Source organism: Rhipicephalus microplus, chromosome 5, assembly GCF_043290135.1.
Source record: "Rhipicephalus microplus isolate Deutch F79 chromosome 5, USDA_Rmic, whole genome shotgun sequence".
Classification (NCBI taxonomy): Eukaryota; Metazoa; Arthropoda; class Arachnida; order Ixodida; family Ixodidae; genus Rhipicephalus; species Rhipicephalus microplus.
The window spans coordinates 183,796,708-183,818,705 of NC_134704.1; the positions used below are offsets into that span (position 1 = coordinate 183,796,708).

At 44.6% G+C, this 21,998-nt stretch overlaps 1 protein-coding gene across 3 annotated transcripts in view; it reads left to right on the forward strand.

Moving 5' to 3' along the window:
• The window catches only part of LOC119174068 (cyclin-dependent kinase 8), a 209,301-nt gene that overhangs the window by 25,262 nt on the left and 162,041 nt on the right, over positions 1 to 21,998 (forward strand). For all 3 annotated transcript variants that reach the window (XM_075896280.1, XM_037424854.2, XM_075896281.1), the window contains exons 3-4: positions 1,921 to 1,996; positions 15,195 to 15,305. In XM_075896280.1, coding sequence (XP_075752395.1) covers positions 1,921 to 1,996; positions 15,195 to 15,305 — 187 coding nt within the window. The remainder of the gene's footprint in view (positions 1 to 1,920; positions 1,997 to 15,194; positions 15,306 to 21,998) is intronic.

Consider the following 21,998-nt stretch of genomic DNA (forward strand, 5'->3'; position numbering starts at 1 on the left):
GCCGTACACGGCCATTTCTTTTTCTTGTTTGTATGGCGCATTGATATTGTTGCGTGTAACTGAAGCTGGTACTCTAACAATTGTTTTTTCCCTTGTGTTGTTAGTTTGATGCACTCTGCCTATTTATGTTGTGTATGAGAAGGACAGTCCTCATGTCTCCCTTGTTGGTGGTGTTTTGTTCCTTGTCAAAAAATTCCCCTCTGTGTGAGCAAATGTTATGAATAACATTCTGAAAGTGGGGGGCAACGTCACGGATTGCCATTTTTGCGACCTGGCGTCACGGCAATTAACGGGCGCCGTACTACCCCGCTGACGGGCGGGAACTGCGGGCGCATGAAAGAGAGCCGGGAAGTGCAGAATGGGGTGTTCTTCTTCGAACGTCGCCGCCGACGTTTGATCCTTTGTACCTACGGCGGCGTCTGCAGGGTCGTGGAAGGCCGCAATGTACCCCGAACAAAGTTTAGACTACGGGACGCACCGGCTGAGAGCCAAACAGTCTGACCGTTCCCACGGAAAAACTTCTGGTGGCCAAGCTGTATGACAGCACCCCAACAGGTTGTCACTCTCGCTAGTTGAGGGCCCTCTCCTAATTAAAAAGGGGTGGGGTCAATATATTTTTTGGGGCGGAGTTTTCAACAATGAAACGTGCATGATTGGACCCATGTAGAGGTCTCTTGTCCCCAAGGAAGAGAGCGAGAAGACACGGGGGGGATTTAAGCGCAGGATTTTGCCCTGCTAGGCAGGCTAGTCGCTGACCAACATGGTTTAGAAACAGATCAACAAGTATCTCATCTAGAAGTTTTTAGTGTGGCTCTGTATCGGCTGGCCACCTAAACTTAGCCGTTCGTCTAGTTGTGACGCGACATTAACGTCTGCAACGTAGACATCGGGACTTCGCCTCGAGTTAGCTCAACCTGCCCGAGGTCACCTGCAAGCACTAGCCTCCCGGAGCCACCAGCGTTGCAACACCGCCAACATCGCAGTCGTGCCAGAACTCTCTTCGACTTCTCGCATCCGATCGTCGGGGACGCAACGCTGCCGGTTATCACACGTATGCCTCCACCTGTTTATATCTTCGAACTTTTTCCTCCGTAGTTCTATCGTTGTTAGTTTGTGTAGTTCATAATAGTTCTCTCTGGTAAGCTGATTTGTTGTTTTTTTTATATGTATTTTTTTAGTTGTATCAAGTGTTGATGTATTTTGTTAGTTGTATTGAAGTGTTGTACTAGATCCCATGTGCTGCAATATCGCTAGAGTAAAGTTTGTTCTGTTTTCTCACGTCTCTGATCTCTTCACTGTCTCTGCTTGCGTACGGAACGAACTAACCTGCTGTCATTTCTGTCGCCGACTTTGCGCTGGCGACGTTAGAGTGGCAGCTTGTTACAGCAATACAAAGGGTTGTTTAGTTTACCAGAAAAAGTGAGTATTCTCTGTGAACCATTTGATAATGAATATTCATGTGTAGTATATATTCTGTGTTAATTATGCACATATGCTATGTATCTCATGTTTGTTACCAGTTGCAATGGACATCTTTTTTTTATTTTTGCTGTACTATATTGAGCGCACCGCGAATTTTGAAAAAAGTTGAATGCGAACAGGGGCCTTATCAGGCTGTTCAGCCTTTAGTCTCTATCGTTGTTGGAAATGCTTTGAAATAAAATTATTCTGATTTTATTTGATTTCATTTTACACCATGGCTCCCAGCTTTCAAAGTGAGCTCTCATTCATGAGTTTGCAGAAAAGAACAAGACCATATTTTTTGATGGTTGGTAATGCTATGGAGCCTGTGATGAGCGAAAATACAGATGGGTCTGCAGATGGGTGAAAATGAAAAAAAAAAAAAAGAGGGGGAGGGGTGTCACTAAAAAAAGAATGTTTTTTTTATATCAGAAGGTCTTACTCGTTTTGTTGTTACAGGAGTGACAATAGGGATTATGCACTGAAGCAAATTGAAGGCACGGGTATTTCCATGTCAGCCTGCAGAGAGATTGCGGTAAGTTCTGTCATTGTTCTTCCAAGCTCACAATATTCTTTTTGTATGCAGTGCTGCTTATAGGTGTTGTATGCAACATTGCTTTGTATGCAGTGTTGTTTTCGTATGCAACTAGAACAAAAATATGACGACACACTGGGAAGACACAAAGGGAAGCAATAGATGTATCAGTTGAAGTACCGAGGAAAGGAAAGAAGCAAGCTCACCTAAAGTGTAAAAGGGTGGATGAAAAAACGACAAAGAGAATGTGCGAAGTGTCCCTGGAGTGGCCGTATCTCCTAAACCCGTGTTTCGTAGAGTTGAACGAGGTCGAATCCAAAAGAGTTCGCTGCCAGCCTCCCTTCACATGACAGTTAGTTGGCATTCACCCTTGCAGTAAAACTATCACTTGGTTTCCAAGTGAAGTGGAAAAAAATTTCAATAATATCAATGTGAAAGTTATAACTGGTGCAATTAATTGCATTGTAAAAGTTACTATGGTTAGTGCATAGAAGCCCATATGACATGCTTTTAAACTTGAAAAATAATTCATTGAGGTAAAGGTAGTGTGAACATTTAACCTTGATGTGTGGCTTCACGGCAAAGTGGATTTGTACGGAATGGATGGTTTCACGGCATAGCACCACCAGTCTGCAGCGAAGTCACTTTTACAGACAAATTTACTTTTTCTTTCTTCATTTATTTATTTATTTATTTATTTATTTATTAATACCCCAAAATGCCCTGTGAAAGGCATTACATGAGGAATGCCCATAACTATACTCTGTTTCGTGAGCTTCATGCAGCAGAGCCAAGGGTACGTGGTCTTCGAGCGCAGATTGTTGCGAAGTGAAATGTAGTGCCAATTATCATAACTTGTTGCCCGTCCTCATTACCTTTACAAGCAGTCTCATCAGAATAATTTTACTTGAAGTCTTCTCTGCATCTTCTAATTGATATCAGCCTGGTGATCTTGCCCTATTTTTTATAAAAACCAATTTTTGTGGCTCTTTGGTACGGAAAAAAGAGTTTTTGCTTTTTCGTGTCATAACATGGAGGAAGAAATAATGGAACTGTGCCTTGTATATATTAAGTTTTCATCTCTATAGTACAAAGTATTGGTAAGACATTGCCTAAAGTTTTAGACGTAGTCGGCACAGCCGCAGATTCCACAGCACCGCAAAGGAACCGGCATTGAGTTTAAAAAACGTGGCTGCACTGCCAAAAGCAGTGTAAGCTCTGAATAGATGCTTTCATTCACTTGAGGTTCATGACCTCAAGCTATGACAACACAGTATTCGGATCGATTCAGCACCATTTTTGAGACCCAAGCTCAAACAATCGATGTTATAGGCTTAGCTAATGCCGTTGGGTGCTTCGCGAATCTCTGAAGACATACAATGTGCGTTGGTAAGTTTTTCCTAATGATCGATAGGTGGCGCCATTTGTCCAGGTGGCAGCTTAGACTTTCTCTTTTTCATGGGGCAGGACTCAAGTTTTGTAATTATCGAGTGAGACAAGTCATAGTGACAATCGGTGTCAGAAAGACATGGTTAAGAAGACTGTAAAGTGTTCAGGATGCGGGGTAATTTTGAAAGTGTACCCAAGTGTAGAAGCGGATGGAGGAGAGGCTGACGCGAAGTGTATGCAATGTCAGGTCGAGGAAAATATGGAGAAAATGATGGTTGCCCAAAGTGAACTGTTGATGGACTGCGTTAGCGCCAGAGCAAGAGAAAACGAGGGCGATGGGAGAAAGGCTGAAGTCCGCCGAGGAAGCACTAGCGAAGCTGAACAAAGAAGCGGCCTACGGAGAGAACAGTAGGGAACCGGCAACCAGAACGGTGGAGAAGGAATAGCAAGCAAGTTTGGAAAAAAACAGGTTCAGCCGGTTCAATTGTCCCAAGGCCCAGCTTCAGCGAGGTAGTGGTGGGGCTTGGAGGGGACAAAGCAGCCGGCGTCACAGGTGCAAGTAGCCCCCAGGTGCAGGACGCTCCAGCTGAAAAGTCACAGCATGTGATAATCGCCGGGGACTCGAATTTAAATCGATGCACTGAAGCCATCAAAGAGAGGGTAAGAGGTGACGAGAGGGTTGCAGTAGGGGCGTTCCCAGGACGCACGCTTGAAGCAGTCATGAGGCAAGCGAGCGCAAAACTCAAAACTACAGCTGATAGATGAAACCCCGTGATAATTTCAGGCGGCTTAAACGATGTCTTAAATGAAGATACAGCAGGACTAGCAACCACACTGGCGAAAGGTGTCGATGACATGCGCGCCACTTCTCCTAAGGTACAGGTAGTGATATGCACAATACCGGAGGTACTGGTGCGTGACAGCTACCTGCAAAGAGCGGTTGTCAACGCAAAGAGATATGGCGGATAATTCGAGAGAAAGGCTTTGAGGTGGTGGAAATAAACAGAGAGGTGCATAGGTGGGGTGGTTTTCAACGAGGCAGAATTCACTTCGATGGGCGGCTAGATCATGAGGTGGGTTGGCGACTTGCAGGACGCGCAGTAGCTTTTTTGGGGGGCAAGCGGGCCCTTCGGTGTGCAGGTTAGCTAGTAACGAGGAAAACAACCAGCGATACTCTTTGACAGGTGGTATGGACAGATACGATTCCAAAGTGGCACCAGTATCTAAGATAGGTAGAGTCCGGGGCAGAAATAAACGTAGCCACGAGCGCCGAGCCATTTCAGACATAGTGTATATTAACATGCATGGTGGTAGGAACAGGCTGAAGTGGGAAGAGATAGAAGAACAGCTAAGGGAGGAGAGGCCGATGGTATACCGTTTTGTAGAAACACATCTTAGGGACATGGAAAAACCTCCTAAAAATCTGGACGACGCGTGGGAATATTGTAATAGAACAGAAGGCAGCAGAAAGGGGGGTGGTATTGGAGCATTCATTCATAAAAGTACAGGCTGGCAAAGGGTCAAGCAGGAGTGCAAGGAGCATTTATGGCTGAAAGGGAAAGTTGCAGGGCAAATGACACTCCTTGGTTTGGTGTACTTGTGGACAGGAGCAAAGGCCAGAGAGGAAAACCAGGCAATGGTAGAGTGTATATTAAAGGACATTGAGGAGTTAGGGGGAGAGTGCGAGATATTCATACTAGGAGATATGAATGCGCACATAGAAGATATAGATGGGTATACCGACCCGACAGGCAAAATGATAATGGATATGTTTGAAAGGCATGATTTGATCATTTGCAACAGTACCGAGAAGTGTGAAGGGCAAATAACATGGGAGGTAGGAAGGCTGCAGTCGACGATAGATTACGCACTAATGTCACGTAGGATGTATGATAAGCTCAGGGGAATGCACACAGATGAAGGTGGCTCCAGAAGTCTGGGTAGCGATCACAAACGTATCAAGCTAAGTTTTGGAAGAGCAGTGAAAGTGGGAAGGAGACAAGATGAGCAACTACAGGAAAATTTTTATTCAGAAAGGCAAATTGAAATAGCCACTAAACAAATTGAGAAAGTAATCACTGAGGATAATAAAACAGTGTGGACATACACGAATCTAATTAGACTGTTTGAGCTAGAGCTTGCTAAGGCACGTGACAAGTCACTCCGGAAAAGAAGACACAAACTCAAAAGTTGGTGGGATGAGGAAGTTAAGAGAGCCATAGCAAAACGTCAGGAAGCCTTTAGGGAACACAGACATGCTAAGCAGCGGGGTGAACCGACAGATGATGTTGAAAGAAAATGGGAAACCTTTCTAAGCTGTAGAAGGGATGCATCCCTTCTGATCAATGAAAAGATTATAAGTAAGGGAGCTCAGTGGCTGGAAGAAGTACATAAAAAGATAGAAAAGCAGCTGCAAAATTTTGGAACCATCTGAACTCCCTAAGAAATGAGACGAGCCTGGGGCAGAGGCGTATAACTACAGCTCAAGGTGCTAGGCTAGAAGGGGTCGAAGCCATTGAAAATATAAGAACAAGGGTGACAGAAAAATTTCAACAAAGAAGCGCTTTATACACCACGATAGACAAGGATGAATCAAGTGGCGCAGTGGCTCCATTTTCACAACGAGTGTGGGAAAGGGCTGAGAAAAGGGTTCCAAGTAGTACATCAACAGGCCCAGATGGCATTCCAATTATGCTGATAAAGACATTGGGTCCGAAGTCTAAGCAGACTCTGAGAGAGGCATTGAGCAAAATAATAATCGGTGGTGAAGGCCCCGATGGATGCAAACTTAGCAGGATGAGCATGATCTATAAAGGAAAGGGGGACAAAGCTGACATAAATAACTACCGTCCCATAACAGTGACATCAGTGGTCTACAGGCTGGCGATGCAGATTATAAAGGAAAGACTGCAGGCATGGATACAGGATGAGGAAGGGCTGGAGGAACTGCAGAATGGGTTTTGGGAACACAGGAGGTTGGAAGACAATCTGTTCTCACTGTCGCAGTGCATTGAAATAGGAGAAAAAGAACACAGGCCCCTGTGGCTAGCATTTTTGGATGTAAAGGGAATATACGATAGCGTGGTTAAAGAGGAATTGTAGGGAATCCTGGACGCACTAGGCATGGAAGGTGGAGTCACTAATCTTTTAAAGGATATCTATAAAGGTAACAAGGTAGTTATAAAGTGGGAAAAACAGGTATCCAAGCCTGCAGAGGTAAAACGGGGGCTTAGGCTGGGGTGCGCTCTGTCACCCTCATTATTCATGATGTACCTACAAGGATTAGAGGCCAAATTAGAGGGAAGTGGACTGGGCTTCAACCTTTCTTTTGTCAAACAAGGAAAACTCATTGAACAGGCACTACCAGCATTGATGTACGCAGATGATATAGTGCTAATGGCCGACAACAAGAAAGATTTGCAGAGATTGGTGGACATCTGTGGTAATGAGGGAGATAGGTTAGATTTCAGATTCAGTAAGGAAAAATCAGCAGTCATGATTTTTAATGACAATGAAGGTAGTGAGCTTAGAATACAGGAGGTCACGCTAGAGATAACAGATAAATACAAATATCTGGGCGTATGGATAAGCAATGGGTCCGAGTACCTAAGGGAACAAGAGATATATGTGACGACTAAAGGTAACAGGAATGCAGCGGTAATGAAAAACAGGGCACTTTGGAATTACAATAGGTATGATGTTGTGAGAGGAATATGGAAAGTGGTCATGGTTCCTGGTCTGACGTGCGGCAATGCGGTCTTGTGCATGAGATCAGAAGTTCAAGCAAAATTAGAAATTAAGCAACGTGGAATAGGTAGGCTTGCCTTAGGAGCTCACAGAAATGCACCAAATCAGGGAGTACAAGGTGATATAGGATGGACATCATTTGAGGGCAGGGAAGCTAGCGCAAGATAAAATTTGAGAAGCGATGGAGAGAAATGGGGGAGGAGCGTTGGGCTAGGAAGGTATTCAGCTACTTGTACATGAAGAATATCGATACAAAATGGAGGAAGCGATCGAGAAAATTGACTGTTAAATACTTATCAAACAGCAGGGGGCCAAACCAAAAAGGATTATCGGTTAAGAAGAAGGTGAAGGAAGCTGAGACTGATACGTGGAGAATTGGCATGATTAAGAAGTTCGCAGTTGAGATCTATCGAACGTTTAAGCAGGAAATTGTCAAGGAAAGGATCTATGATAATTCTCGGGGTAGTTCTCTACTGTTTGAGGCCAGGCTGAGAGTATTGCGAACCAAGACATATCGGGACAAATACGAAGGGGTAGACACGGTATGCAGTGCGTGTGGAGAGGAAGAGGAAAGTGCCAAACACTTGATATTGTTCTGTAAAGGGCTTCACCCTATAGTTCAGGATGATGGCGGAGAGTTTTTCAAAGCACTGGGGTTTTGGGACAGGGAGGGCAAAATAGACTTTAAGCGGGTAGAGTTAACTAGAAAGTGGTTATTTGATTGGTGGCTAAAGTGAAGGCACGAGTGAAAATTAAACCCTTCACTGCAAAGTACGAATCCTCAACCTCTATTTTTAAAGGGAAAAAAGATTAATCTAGTTTTCGGTTCAATAAGTATTACGGCTTGGTGGCGCTAGTCACCGCCCGTTCTAAAGGGCACAGCCATATCCATCCACCCATCCATCCATTCAGCAGGAGAAGACACTATTTGGTTTGACGCTACATTTTTTTCGAATACAGGGGGTGTGATCAAGAAAAGCTGCTGTACGACTTCGACCTCGGTGTGTTGTAGAGTCGTGCACGATTTTCGTTAAAGGAAGGAAAAAGACATAATCTGGCTGTTTTGCGGTGCTGCTCAAGAGTTCGAAAATGAAGGCATGACTTAAGTTCGGTGACACTGATGTCATAAGAATAGTCTGAAGGAACAAACCTAGCCGCACAATTTTGTATGGATTCTAGTGCGGATGAAAAGTTAGCTAGATGTGGGTGCCAAATTGAGCAAGCATACTCAAGGCTTGGTCGAACAAGTGTTTAGTATTCTAGTAGTTTTACAGAAGGAAGAACAAGGCACAAGCTACGGCATAGATAGCTCAGTGCGTGGTTAGCTGTGTTGGTAATGTTGGAAATGAAATAGCTCGTTTATGTAACAAACTTGCTCTTTTCATGTTAAATAAACCTGCTCATTTTATGTAACATTTATCTAACGAAATTTCATAGCACTGTGAGTACCATTATGAATTGAATGATTCTGCCGTATCTTCAGATAGGTACATGACTTTCTTATTCATCTAAATGTTAGACTCTATGACTGCCTCACCAGTGCCGTTATTCACATACTGCAGGTGTTTCAGTACTACTCCACCCATCTGTCTTTCACTTATGTGGAACCACTTAAAGGGGCCCTGAAACACTTTTTTAAGTAACCACGGAATTAATTCACTGGAAAAGCATGTTACCTCACAAATTCAACACTGCAACAAAAATTTTAAGAATCAGTCCAGTATGAGTGGAGTTACAAAGATTTGTCACACGCTGCAATCGCACTCTCTTCTCTCGTCCCGACGAAAGTGCTGGAAGCTAAGCAGGGAAGGATGGGAAGGGCAAACAAAAAACGTCACTCACGCCTCGTGACCTCGAGCTTTTCTTTCTTTGTTTCTTCGAATACGCGGCTTTTTCAGTGTGATCGCGCGCGCACTTGTGGACAAGTGACGGCTTCTCGTGGCGACCTCTGTAACAACCGAGCACATCATGTTTAAATCAGCCAATGGCTGATAGATGGGCTTACTATGAGTGATTTTTTGGCTTATTCGGTGATTTGTCGCGAAAAGAGAAAGCAATTTTTAGCTGACTTTGATAATTTGTTGTGAGTTGCAAGCCACGTGCTGCGCTATAATATTTGGCTCGCGTGTTGTCGGGAGCCTCTACTTCCAATTGGCACTGTTTTTTGACCATGCTCAAAAAGTGTTGCAGGTCCCCTTTAATAACTCCATGAGGTTTTTTTTATTTGTCATGAACTCTTTTATTTCATCATAATATCTGCTGAATGTACAGTCCTAGGACTAGAAAGACGCTCATCCCGTACAGGTCTTCACAGTCAAAACTTGTTAAGCGAGCTGCTCCGAACCTTTGCATTTTCAATGCACTGGAGAAGAGTTTACACATCAAATGCTAAGCAGTTTTAATCAGCAGGTTGAGAGGCTGTTGTATGCAGGTTACTCTCGGGTTACGATTGGGACGGTGGTGAAAGGCTTGCTTGAGAGGAAAAGAAAAAAAAAACAGCCTTCCGGACAACTTCAGGAATGTGAAGAGCAGAAGCAAATTGTTGTTGTGCCATACTCACATGGCGCCTCACACAATCTTAAGAAGGTGGTGGCAAGAAACCCCGTGGAACTTTTTTTTTGTGCCCTGCGTTTTGGGCAGCATATGTAAGCGCGTTGCAAAGCATGAGGCGAGTAATTCTAGATGAAATACTGCACATGTCAAGAGATTCAGCAGATGTGAGACATGCATTGTCTACAGCATTCCCTTGACCTGTGACAAAGAATGTATTGGGCAATCGAGAAGGTGTGTTAATGATAGAACGCACGAGCATGCCAATTTACTGCCTACGGGCATGGGTGGAAATCTGCCGATTCATTGTAAGGTGTGTGGTTGTCACCCTCTTTCTACCAATGCTTCGGGGACTGAAAGGGCTGATGTGCAGAATCAGTGTGAAAATGTTGAAGCCTCTGAAATCTACAAACTTGGTCATGATAAGTGTGTGGGTGCGCCATCTGTGTTCCTGAATGAAGAAGAGCTTTGGGATCTTGACAGTAATTCTAGCTTGTCTTGATAGAGAGCCTGTCTGTGTGATTGCTGTGTGCGTGCATGATCACATTTTGGTTTCTTGTTCCTATTGAAATGAAGTCAGTTGATAGTCGAGCATCCTTCCTGTCCCTGTCTCTTTTTCCTTGTCTTGGCTTCTTCTGCTTCATTTGGTGCTGCTGGTACTCCCACCAAGACTATGTACCATCTTGCCCAAAAAGCCACCTTAATGAAGTCATTCAAGTTGATCACCACTTTCGTCAAGTGGAGCTGATCACCACTTTCGTCAAGTGGAGCCATTAACTGTTTCGGGCATATGCGGGTGCTTTGGGTATTTGCAAGCCAGATGATGCTGAAGTATCACAGTCTGGTCATTGCCACAACTCCGTTTAGTTGCACTACTCTATATTATAACTCCAGAGGCTCTTGCTCGCATTCATACTCGCAGACCTTTTTTTTTTTAACCTGCTCCTTTTGCACATTTTAAGAAAACATCAGTTTTTTCTATTGCCATTCCGACCTCCTTTGCTACTACCAACAAATGCTCTCAGTCCATCTGTGTGCTTCATGAATATTGGTCTCTGGGTAGGAAAAAAAAATCATCCTAGAATGTTTTGATGCTGGCAACCGCGCAAATAGTTCAGAAGCACTAAAATTTGAGCGAGTTTGCATGTGAAATAAGAGCGCATAAGCAGACAACAAACGTTAGACAGAGTTATGCAGATGAGCGCTGACTTCACGTTAAAGTTTATTCACAGAAAAGGTCAGGTTTTATTCTACACTGAACACGGGAACGCAAGCGTGAAACTACAATCTAAAATAATGACAACAAACAGGACAGCTATCACTTCAGAGTTAAAAAAAAATGCAAGAAAAACCCTGGTGCCTCCTATGCATGAAGATCATTAAACAGAAAAAACAAACACCTGAGGTCAAAAACAATACAGGTCATGGCAAGCGTGCGAGGGGCTGCCGCTGGTCTGTTCTTAGTGTCAAAGACTTATCTGGATAAGCCAGTTCACTGGTTATTAGATTAATAGATGGCTGGCTGATGCATGAGGAAGCATTTTTCGTGGATATGAAAGGATTTCATTATTTCTCTTTTTGTCCAGTTTTGGTGCCGGGAAAGAACGGAAGTATTGCTGAGCTCTGGAATGCACCCACAATCTTGACAGTGCCGCGCAAGGCGTGAATATGGGGCACCTTTAAGGGAGATGTGGTGCTCCCTTAGCCTGGCATTCAGGCGGAGGTTCGTCTGACCGATGTAGTATTGGCCGAATGTAAAATGAATACTGTAAGCAACGTTGGAAACACCGGCAACAAAACACATACCATGGTTAATGTTGCATGTGGACTGCTTCGGCAATCTCTTGTTGTGTAGGTGTTTGTGAAAAGCCGGACAAATAGAACCTAGTATTTTATTCTTCCCATTGGAAACGATGTTCACGTTGTATCGGTGGACTACCAAACAACACAAGAATCTCGAGTTTCCAAATTTGTTGTAAGGGGTCGTTTAAGCAAAGGTCACCGCCCCCAATATAAAAGAGAGTTTTTTTATCAATTCATCTCTAAAATGCTATTGGGAAAGCTCAGTCTCAAATGCATTCGCCTAAGACAGCTGGAAGGTGAAAGTAATTTTCTTTTTCTTCTTCTCTTTTGATTGTATTGATGCCCTCGAAAGAATTCCGAGCCTAGAGTGGTTTTGCATGGCCTCTGCAATCGGAGATATTGCAGGCTTTGTGCACATCATGTGATGACGTCATCATTTAGTACTACATTGTGATACGTCCCAGTTACCTTGATACAATGTCATTGTAGTGTTTCATAATTTTGTGATCTGTGACATCATGAGGGGACATCGCTATATTAAGATAATTTTTTGGATCACTCGCATTGACGTTGATGGTCACTGTTGTTTGATGAGGCATCTAATGTTTTTGTTTTAATAACTAGAACCAACTGCCTTCGTGAAATTTAAAAGCCCCTCAATGTAATGAACGAATGGAAAAAAAAAAAAACACCAGGCCTGCGTGAAATGCACTGCATACTCACAGTGAATGCTGAAAGAAGGTCTTTCTAGAGCCTTTATTAAACACTTTTTGAGTAACTATTTCAAGCACACTTGCAGGGTACCCTCCCTATTGCGTAACAAGTGGGTCGTTCAATTCTCCAACCCATTACAACACCCTCAGGCATAATTCATTGTCGTCAGCCACCCACAGCATCAACAAAGTGCTCATAATGCCTTAAAAGTGTGTAGCAGGTACCACACTCTTCTGAAGTTTGACAAATAATGTCGCAGTGGAAGCTTCCCCACTACACAAAGACTATGATATTTTATGGCATAGTGGGCACCATGCAAGTGTGCTTGTAGTAGTTGGTCCAATAGTGTTCAATAAGGGCTCAAGAAAGATCGCTCATATAACTTTCGCTGTCACTGTGCTGGTGGTTTTGGGATAGTGGTTAAGGACAACTGAAGCACCAAGAACCACCCCTGTTGTTAGTATCTCGTAACACCTCTCTCAGTAAAACAACCATAGCTCAGTGTAGTATGACATATTGTTGTTTGTGTCTGATCTTTGCTGTTGACATGTGAATGAAGATAGTTTCAATTTTAATCATTGATAATTTTTGTTGGATCCTTAATAAACAGTAACACACGGAAATGTCGCACGGATCATCTGCATTTTAACATGACCGACGACTAGCAAAATGTCTAAATTGCCCTACCTTTTCCAAGAAAATTGTATACGTCCCTACTACCTTACGCAGGCTGAAAAATCCTGGAATTGCCCTAAATGTAGTGTAAATACCCTATGGTTGGCAACACTGCCGCTCCTCCCACCTCTGTTTCACGTGAACATTGAGGTCCCCAAGTCGGGAGGTGCACGTGAATGCTTCAATACAGCAGTGCTAGTATGCTTTCCAAAGTCATATTCATAAAAAATTATAATTGAGAGCCTACTGTACTAGTGGATATGATGTGTGATGAATCAGGGTTGCAACAGATGCCCCAATTGTGCCAGTTTGATACAATTCCCCATTCTTGCATCGGGCTGCATCAAAACCATGAAGTTTGCTTGAATTGTGCCTTGCTGCACCAAAATGCCCGACCAGCCTCGAAGTTTTCTCAGTTGCACTGATTGCGCTCATGAAAGGCGGCCATGTTGGCTATCTGCTTGTAGTTTGCATCATCAATCAATCCAAGCGCGCAGACCCTAACCCTAAACCAGGGTGTAAGATATATCCCCATTAGGTTAGGGCACCCGCGACACGCAATCGATCAGATGAAGTAACAAAGCTGCACGGCATCGGTTCACTGACCGTTGCGGATACCTATCGGCAGGACAACGCAACTTGAAAACAAATATGAACTTTCTAGTCAGCAAACCAAGCTATGGCATGTTAGCAACTAAAGCTGGAAGCGTATGCTGCGTTGCCCACACACGAACAGACTTGACGTGCTGCAAAAATCGGCATTGTCGGCGACCACGTTGGTTGCCATAGCAACGGCTATAAAACATTTTTTTCTCTAGAAGTTTCGCCATCTCGGTGATAGACATCCAGTGTCGTTCCCGGTCCAACAAGCGCAAACCGTTGTTGTTACTCAATCTGGTTGAACGAGCCTTTTAAGCAAGACAAGAAGTTGTACCCTATACCTAATCCCACCGCAAAAAATAAAAAAGAGAGAAAGAGAGGAGGGGGCGTAGTAGCGTTTCATGACTTGTACTAGCTCGTGCAGAACACTTCTTAATTCACCTTTGCCCCGTGGAAATGTGCACTTTAATTTTGAAGGGGCTGTTAGCCTTAATCACGGGACACAGGATGTTTTGTTCAACTACTCATGCATGTATGCAGAGCATAATTGTGAGTACTAGTAGGTTCGATGACGTCCGAAAAAGTTACTGGCTATTATTCAGAGCCGTGTACGTCATTTCTGGCACCCTAAAAAGTACTGTGCCAGTTTTTATTTTTTTTGCCAACCCCAACAAATTCCTGAATTTCAAACTCGCCAGCTTGGCAGATCCAGATTTGAATTCGCAAAGTCAGACGCAGCAAATGCTAATGTGAACGTTATTATTTGCTCAGTGAGGTGGTTCATAATACTAATTTTATTGAAATATCAGTGCTCTTACACTGCACAGTTTAGGGCAATATTTAATGATTTGTACATATTTTTTTTCTATATGTTAGACTTTTTTTTCGTGCTGCTCTAAATTTGGTCTTTCGTGATAAAAAAAATGAATGTTTTGTTCCCTGCTACCTGCCCCAAATTTGAATTTTTATGCTCCAAAAGTAACATTTTGCTGCTCCAAAATTGCTTCATATCTTATTTTGGCTGTTGCACCCTAGGGGGAATGCATGTTTTCATCAACTGTATAGTAAGACTGGGCCAAAGGAAAGAAGAGGGACAGATTATTAAAAACTCTTAAATGCTTTGAAAGAGGATTCAGCCAGTGAAATCTTGGCATTAAGTCAAATAGGTCAAGTTATTATTGTCACGTGGTCATGACATTGACGAAGGCAGTAGTGGGTATGTCCAAGTTGAAACAGTTTATTTGGCTGCACCTGTGGCCAATAAATGGAAAGTCGGACTACAGCAATGCACAGTGGCAGTGATAGCGCCGAACAGAGTGACAGACTTCTATCAACTGACAAGCCATGATGCATTCGTACATGTGCCGATGAACTTTCCAGTGTTATCACTAGTGGCCGTATGAGTTCCAAAATAATTTATAATGATCACGTGCGTGTAATCGCATCGGAAGGTTTAAGATTATCTCGCTAGTTCTTAGTCAAACAGCGGGGTTTATGCAAGGCAGCACTTACACGTGTTATGGGGGAATAACAAAACTTGAGAAAGCAGTGCGGCAATATGAAAGTATATATACACTATACAGATTACATGTGGAGATTCTCATGCATTTTACTACTGGCTGACGCAGTTAAAAATCTCTCTTCATGTGCTGTCTTGCAACAAAATATTTTTAAAAACTCGCGTAGTGTTGATTGACGCTGCTTCTTGTGTTTCTTGCAGTTGCTGCGGGAACTGAAGCACACGAATGTCATTAGTCTACAGCGAGTGTTCCTCTCGCACAACGACCGAAAAGTCTACCTCCTTTTTGACTTTGCGGAGCATGATCTGTGGGTGAGCTACATTGATGGCCGTCCTGTGTGTTTGCCACTTGACGATATGTAGCCAGGTGTGATGTGGTTCAGACTACTCATCCTCAAGATGAAAAGAGCACTCACGAAGGTGTTCACTTTTTTTTCCAGCTGCCTGTCACGAACCTGTGTGCTACATGTTGGTCTTGCTTTTTTGGTTTTTACCCGCTGCGGTGGTCAAGTGATTATGGTGCTCAATTGCAGTCCTCAAAGTTACGGGATTGAGAATTTGAAATGGAGGCAAGAATGCTAGAGGCTTGGGAACTTTTGGGATGCAAAGCCCCTGCAATTATTGCAGTCGAGCCCGCTTATAACGAACCTGAGCGTGATATCGCATTCGTTCGCCGTATCCCGAAGTTCGTAGTAAATGAAACACAGTTTAAAAAAAAAAGTTGCGAGTGAAAACACAAACTTTTTATGCCCCAAAAACTCCGTAATGCACGTGTTTCGAATAGCAGAAGCGATAAGGGCGGTGTCGAGTTCATTTGAAACGGCAGGGTGCTCGTTCGCCGAGGCCCGTGGCATAAGCTGCATGAGGCACTGACTCCAAAGTTTCGTCGTTCTCGCATTTCCTATTCCTCCAAATCTCTCTTGCCACGTACTTCATTCACAATGCCCTAATCCGTGCACGGTACCGCAGTGTCGGCATCATCATCGGCCATAATTAAACCATCGCAACAGATGTCCCACCCGCTCTCTCAGGTCCGAGTCCACGACGCGCTGCCACAAATCGCCGCCGCTGTTCGGAAGCTTCAGGCTCGGCATCGGGCCCGACGTCGACGAAGTCGGCCTCGCGAAAACAGTTTCACGCGCTTGTAGTCACCGCCGCCCACGAAATATTCACCATCTCCACAGCTGAATACCGGGACGCCCCCCCCGCATGGGCGCCTGCGCAAGTAGGTGTTTGGTGTGTAGCGACACCACGGACCCGAGCTAACGGGGGAGTTTTGACTCCCTCCCACGCCTAGCCGTGCGTGGCTTTGCCGTGTCCGGGGAAAAGGGGATCCTGGGGGTTGAGCCGACGCTGGGTGATTGGACCTTTAAGGCCCCCCGGCAGAGGCAACACACCCCTTTGGCCCCGGCTTCACATAGACGGCACCCCTGGGCTGACCCACCCAGGGAAAATCGGCAGTCGCCTTTTCCTATCTCTCTCTCCCTGCATCTTCGTCTTTATCTCTTACTGTTTATCTGTCCTGTCTTCTACTCTCTTCTGTTTACTTCCAAACTTCCTGGCGGCTAGGATTAACCCTGTGCAAATAGCCTACCTAGGTCTAGGCGCATTGGGTTATAGTGGCGTTGTACGGCTGGCGTCTGCAGTTTTCAGCATCTGTAAACTTGTAGCGTCCCCTCGTTGGGCTCCGTGGTGGGTGGCCGCCAACGCTGCTGAACAAAAATAAGAAAGGCATGCATGGAGCATTCCCCTTACTGTCTGATCGTACCGGCTTAAAGCGGGTACGCACCGATGATATAAACTTTTTTAACCAGCCCAAAGAAACATATCCTCACTATCATGTTATCCACTGTGAAAAAACTGAAAAGCAAGCCAGAACCGTCTCTCCTTTCCTGGTTTCTAGATGTCTTACTGAAACTCTTGGCACAAAATACAAGGTAACCAAAATGGCTAGTGGAGACCTTCTCCTCGAAATCCGTGACAAAGAACAATTTGAAAAGCTAGACCGTCTTTCAGATTTCGGTGGCATACCAATAACCATAACACCACATAGATCAATGAACACAACTCGCAGAGTGGTATCTGACATGGACTTACTTGACTTGACTGAGACTGAAATTTTGGAGGGGTGGAAAAGCCAAAATGTCACTAATGTACAGAGAATCATCATTAGAAGAGATAATAAGGAAACACCGACGAAACACTTAATACTCACATTTGCATCCGGTAAACTACCGGAATCTATTCAAACAGGGTACACAAAGACATCTATCAGGCCGTACATACCAAACCCTCGTCGTTGCTTCCAATGCCAGAGGTATGGCCATGGCTCTAAAACCTGTCGTGGTCGCCAGACTTGTGCACAATGTGGAGTTCTAGGCCACGTGTCTGAAAACTGCAAACAACCGCCACACTGTGTAAACTGCGAAGGAAACCATGCCGCATATTCACGCTCCTGCACATACTGGAAAAAAGAAAAAGAAATAATTACGTTGAAGGTGAAGGAGAACATTACATTTAAGGAAGCACGGCGAAGAGTCGCTCCATTCTATGGACCTACATACGCTGATGCGGCGCGTCAGGGGGCACCGCCGCACCAGCCCTCGCCACTCCTTCGGCTCGCGCATACCGAGCCGGTGGTTGTCGCACCTGCCCCCAAGGCGGCTGTAGCCCAAGCTACACCGCCTACTCCCAAACAGAGACCGGAGACTCCAGAGTCCTCCGGTCTCAAGGCCTCACCTCACCAGGCGAAGCCCGAAATTTGAATTAACAGCCCGCACGTGCGGGCATCCAGTGCCTCCGAGGAGGCAATGGATACGTCGGCACCCTTGGTGCCGAAAGAGCGGCGCGGCTCCCTGGAGCGCGTCAAGAAAACAAAAAAGCAGATAACAGGGCCTGGTGATGGCCCTGTTAAGTGAACTCAAACTCCCTGTCTAAACAGCCACTCGCTTTTCATACACACAGCACTATTTCACACTCACAATGAACACTCAAATTATACAATGGAACGTCAGGGGCCTTCTCAGAAACCTTGACGACATCCAAGAACTCTTACATGAACACTCGCCAAAAGTGCTGTGTGTACAAGAAACACCTTAATTTAAAACACACAAATTTTCTTCGTAAATACGTTATTTTCCGAAAAGACCGTGTGGATGCTATGACATCATCCGGAGGTGTTGCCATCATAGTGAATCAAGGAATAGCATGCACACATTTACAACTACAAACATCCCTTGAGGCAGTGGCTGTTCGAGCGGTTCTTTTTGATAAACTGATCACAATCTGCACTATTTACATTCCTCCTAGCTATAAGCTGCAAAAACGCGATTTACACTGTCTAATTGATGAACTTCCGGAGCCTTATGTTCTCTTTGGAGACTTTAATGCGCATAGCAGGCTATGGGGTGACTCTCGGTATGACGCGCGAGGTCGACTGATCGAGCAGTTCCTTATCTCGTCGAGCGCGTGTCTCCTAAATCGAAAAGAACCAACCTATTATAACCTCGCTAATAACACCTACTCCTCCATAGACCTGAGCATAGTATCTCCATCTCTTGTGCCTCTACTCCAGTGGAAAGTCGTCAGTAATCTGTACGGAAGTGACCACTTCCCCGTAGTTTAGAGCACAACGACAGTAACTGAGTGTCCACCACGTGTTCCCAAGTGGCTCATAAACAGAGCCGACTGGGAACAGTTTTATACTATCGCTTGTCTAGGTTGGAATGACATCTGTACTTTGAACATTGATGTTGCTGTGAACTACTTCACAGCGTTTTTGATTGATGCTGCAACAAAATGCATCCCACAAACAAATGGACACCCTGGAAAACGATGCGTCCCATGGTGGAACTCTGAATGCCGAAACGCGCGCAAACAGCAAAACAGAGCTTGGAGGCTGCTTCGGAACTCACCGACAGCCGAAAATCTTGAAACCTTCAAGAAAATAAAGTCTCAAGGCAGGAGAACGCGTCGGCAGGCCAGAAGAGAAAGCTGGCAGAAGTTTTTATCAGGGGTTAACTCATACACACAGGAGGCTAAAGTCTGGAACATGGTCGGTAGGATAGCAGGAAAACAAGTACACACACTTCCACTCGTAAACACTCAGGGTGATACCTTGGAAGATCAGGCAAACTTCCTCGGTGCACACTTCGAACAGGTATCCAGCTCGTCCCACTATACTGACACTTTCCAAAAATACAGAACAAGAATAGAAAAGCAGAAACTCGAACACAAATCCACTAGATACGAGGCATATAACCAAGCTTTCAGTCTAGCTGAGCTCCGAATATCTCTAAACTCCTGCAGTACTTCTGCCCCAGGTTCTGACCGTGTGATGTATGAAATGTTAAAAAACCTACCAAACGAAACCCAAAAAACCTTACTTTGTTTGTACAATGCTATTTGGTCTTCTGGCACTATTCCTACCTCCTGGAAAGAGGCTATTGTTATTCCCATTTTGACAGAGGGCAAGGACCCTTCTTTACCCTCGAGTTATAGGCCTATAGCACTTACAAGCTGCTTGTGCAAAGTCTTCGAAAAAATGATAAACTGCCGACTTGTACATTTTCTTGAAACAAATAATTTGCTCGACCCATTTCAGTGCGGGTTTCGAGAAAGTAGATCCACCACAGACCACCTTGTTCGTATCGAGGCACAGATCAGAGACGCCTTCGTCTATAAACAATATTTTCTCTCTGTGTTCCTCGATATCGAAAAGGCTTATGATACAACATGGCGTTTCGGAATTCTAAGAGACCTGTCCCACCTTGGTGTGCGCGGAAGAATGTTTCATATAATCGAAAGCTACCTGTCAAACCGGACATTCTGTGTCCGTCTGGGCAGTGTGCTCTCCCAAACATTTGTCCAGGAAACAGGCGTGCCACAAGGTGGTGTGCTTAGTTGCACACTTTTTATTATTAAAATGAACTCTTTGCACTTGTCCGTTCCCCGCAAGATGTTCTATTGTACATATGTCGACGACGTTCAGCTTGGCTACAAGTCATGCAACTTGGCCATGTGTGAGCGGCAGGTTCAGCTGGGTTTAAATAAGGTCTCCAAATGGGCAGATGAAAACGGATTTCGACTTAACCCACAAAAAAGCACGTGTGTCTTGTTCTCTCGAAAGAGAGGCATGCACTCGGAACCTGACATTCGACTGAACGGGCAACGTCTGTCCGTCAAAGCCGAGCATAAATTCTTAGGCTTAATCTTGGACAACAAGTTGACCTTCGTACCTCACATAAAGTATTTAAAAACAAAATGTTTAAAAGCCATGAATGTTATAAAAGTGTTTTCACATACTACGTGGGGTAGTGACAGGAAATGCCTCATGAACCTGTATAGAAGCCTTATTCGCACCCGCTTAGATTATGGGGCCATTGTTTATCAGTCTGCGACTCAAAGTGCTTTGAAGATGCTGGATCCCGTGCACCATTCGGGCATCCGCCTTTCTACGGGTGCTTTTCGCACCAGCCCCGTAGAAAGCCTTTACGTTGAGTCAAATCAGTGGTCGCTTCATCTGCAAAGAACCTACATGTCCTTTGTATACTTCCTTAAGGTGAAAGCAGACAAGAGGCACCCCTCATACTCTGCTATTAATGACTTGTCGAGCTCCATTCTTTTTCAAAACAGGCCTTCAATGAGGCAGCCCTTCTCAGTTTGCCTGAAGGGTCTAGCTGAGGACACTGGAGTGTCACTCGAACACAGTTTAATGGCTCCTGTAGCATACCCGCCACCGTGGCAGTGGCAGGCTATAGATTGCGATGTGTCTTTCCTAGAAGTTACTAAACATGCGCCTATTGCCCATATTCGAACATACTTCTTGGAACTTCAGCACAAATACACACGTCCTGAGTTTTTTACAGATGCCTCTAAGTCTAACTCCTCTGTGTCCTACGCTGCTGTTGGCCCTTCCTTTTCGGATGCTGGCCCTCTACATCCAGGCACAAGTATCTTCACAGCGGAAGCTTATGCGATACCTGTGGCAGCTAAACACATCAAACAAACACAAATACAAAAAGCAGTAATTTATACAGACTCCCTCAGTGTGGTAACGGCTCTGCACAGTCTTAAAAAATAAAAAACCCTGTCCTCGTTTCACTTTACTCCATTTTATGCACACTCTACACACTCAACCGACATGTTGTTGTGTGCTGGGTGCCAGGGCACCGTGAGATTCAAGGCAACATGATGGCGGATCAGCTTGCTGCATCCGCCCACGAAAGCACCGCCATTACACCCACATCAATACGGGCCCTTGATCTTAAGCCGTCTCTCAAACGAAAACTCAGGGACTACTGGCAGAGCAAGTGGGATACACACACACAAAACAAACTACACGTTATCAAGCCACACCTTGGCCATTGGCCACCAGTATCAAAATCGCGTCACACAGAGGTAACATTAACGAGGCTCAGGATAGGACACACGTACACGACACACACATATCTTTTGTCTGGCTGCGATCCACCATTGTGTGACAGATGTGGTGAAGCACTAACAGTTCTTCACATTTTAATTCAGTGCAAACAATTGGACACTCTTAGAAAACAAAACTTTCCTTCACCCTACCGACAACATATACCTTTACACCCTGCAATGTTCATCGGTAGGGAACCGCTTTTTAGTCACAAATCATTGTTAGCGTTTTTAAAAGAAATTTATAGCTTTCATGTCATATACCCGGGCATACCGTAGCACGACCTCTCCAGAGAGGTTTTCGCTGCGGTGGCTACACAATAAAGCACTTGCCTCACGGCCCTTGGACGCAAGGGTATGAACGAGTGAGGCACTTGTGCTAATGCCATACATGTCCACCATCGTTTTTATTATTATTAACTTTTGCCATCTATTCGCACCACGCACACCTTTCACGGCATGGTCATGATTTTATTAATTGTATGTTTTACCCGCTTTACTGCGAGGAATTTTATGGCCCTTATACAGCCGCTAATCACAATCATTGTCCACATTCCTGTCTCATGAACTGGCGCTCTTTGGCCA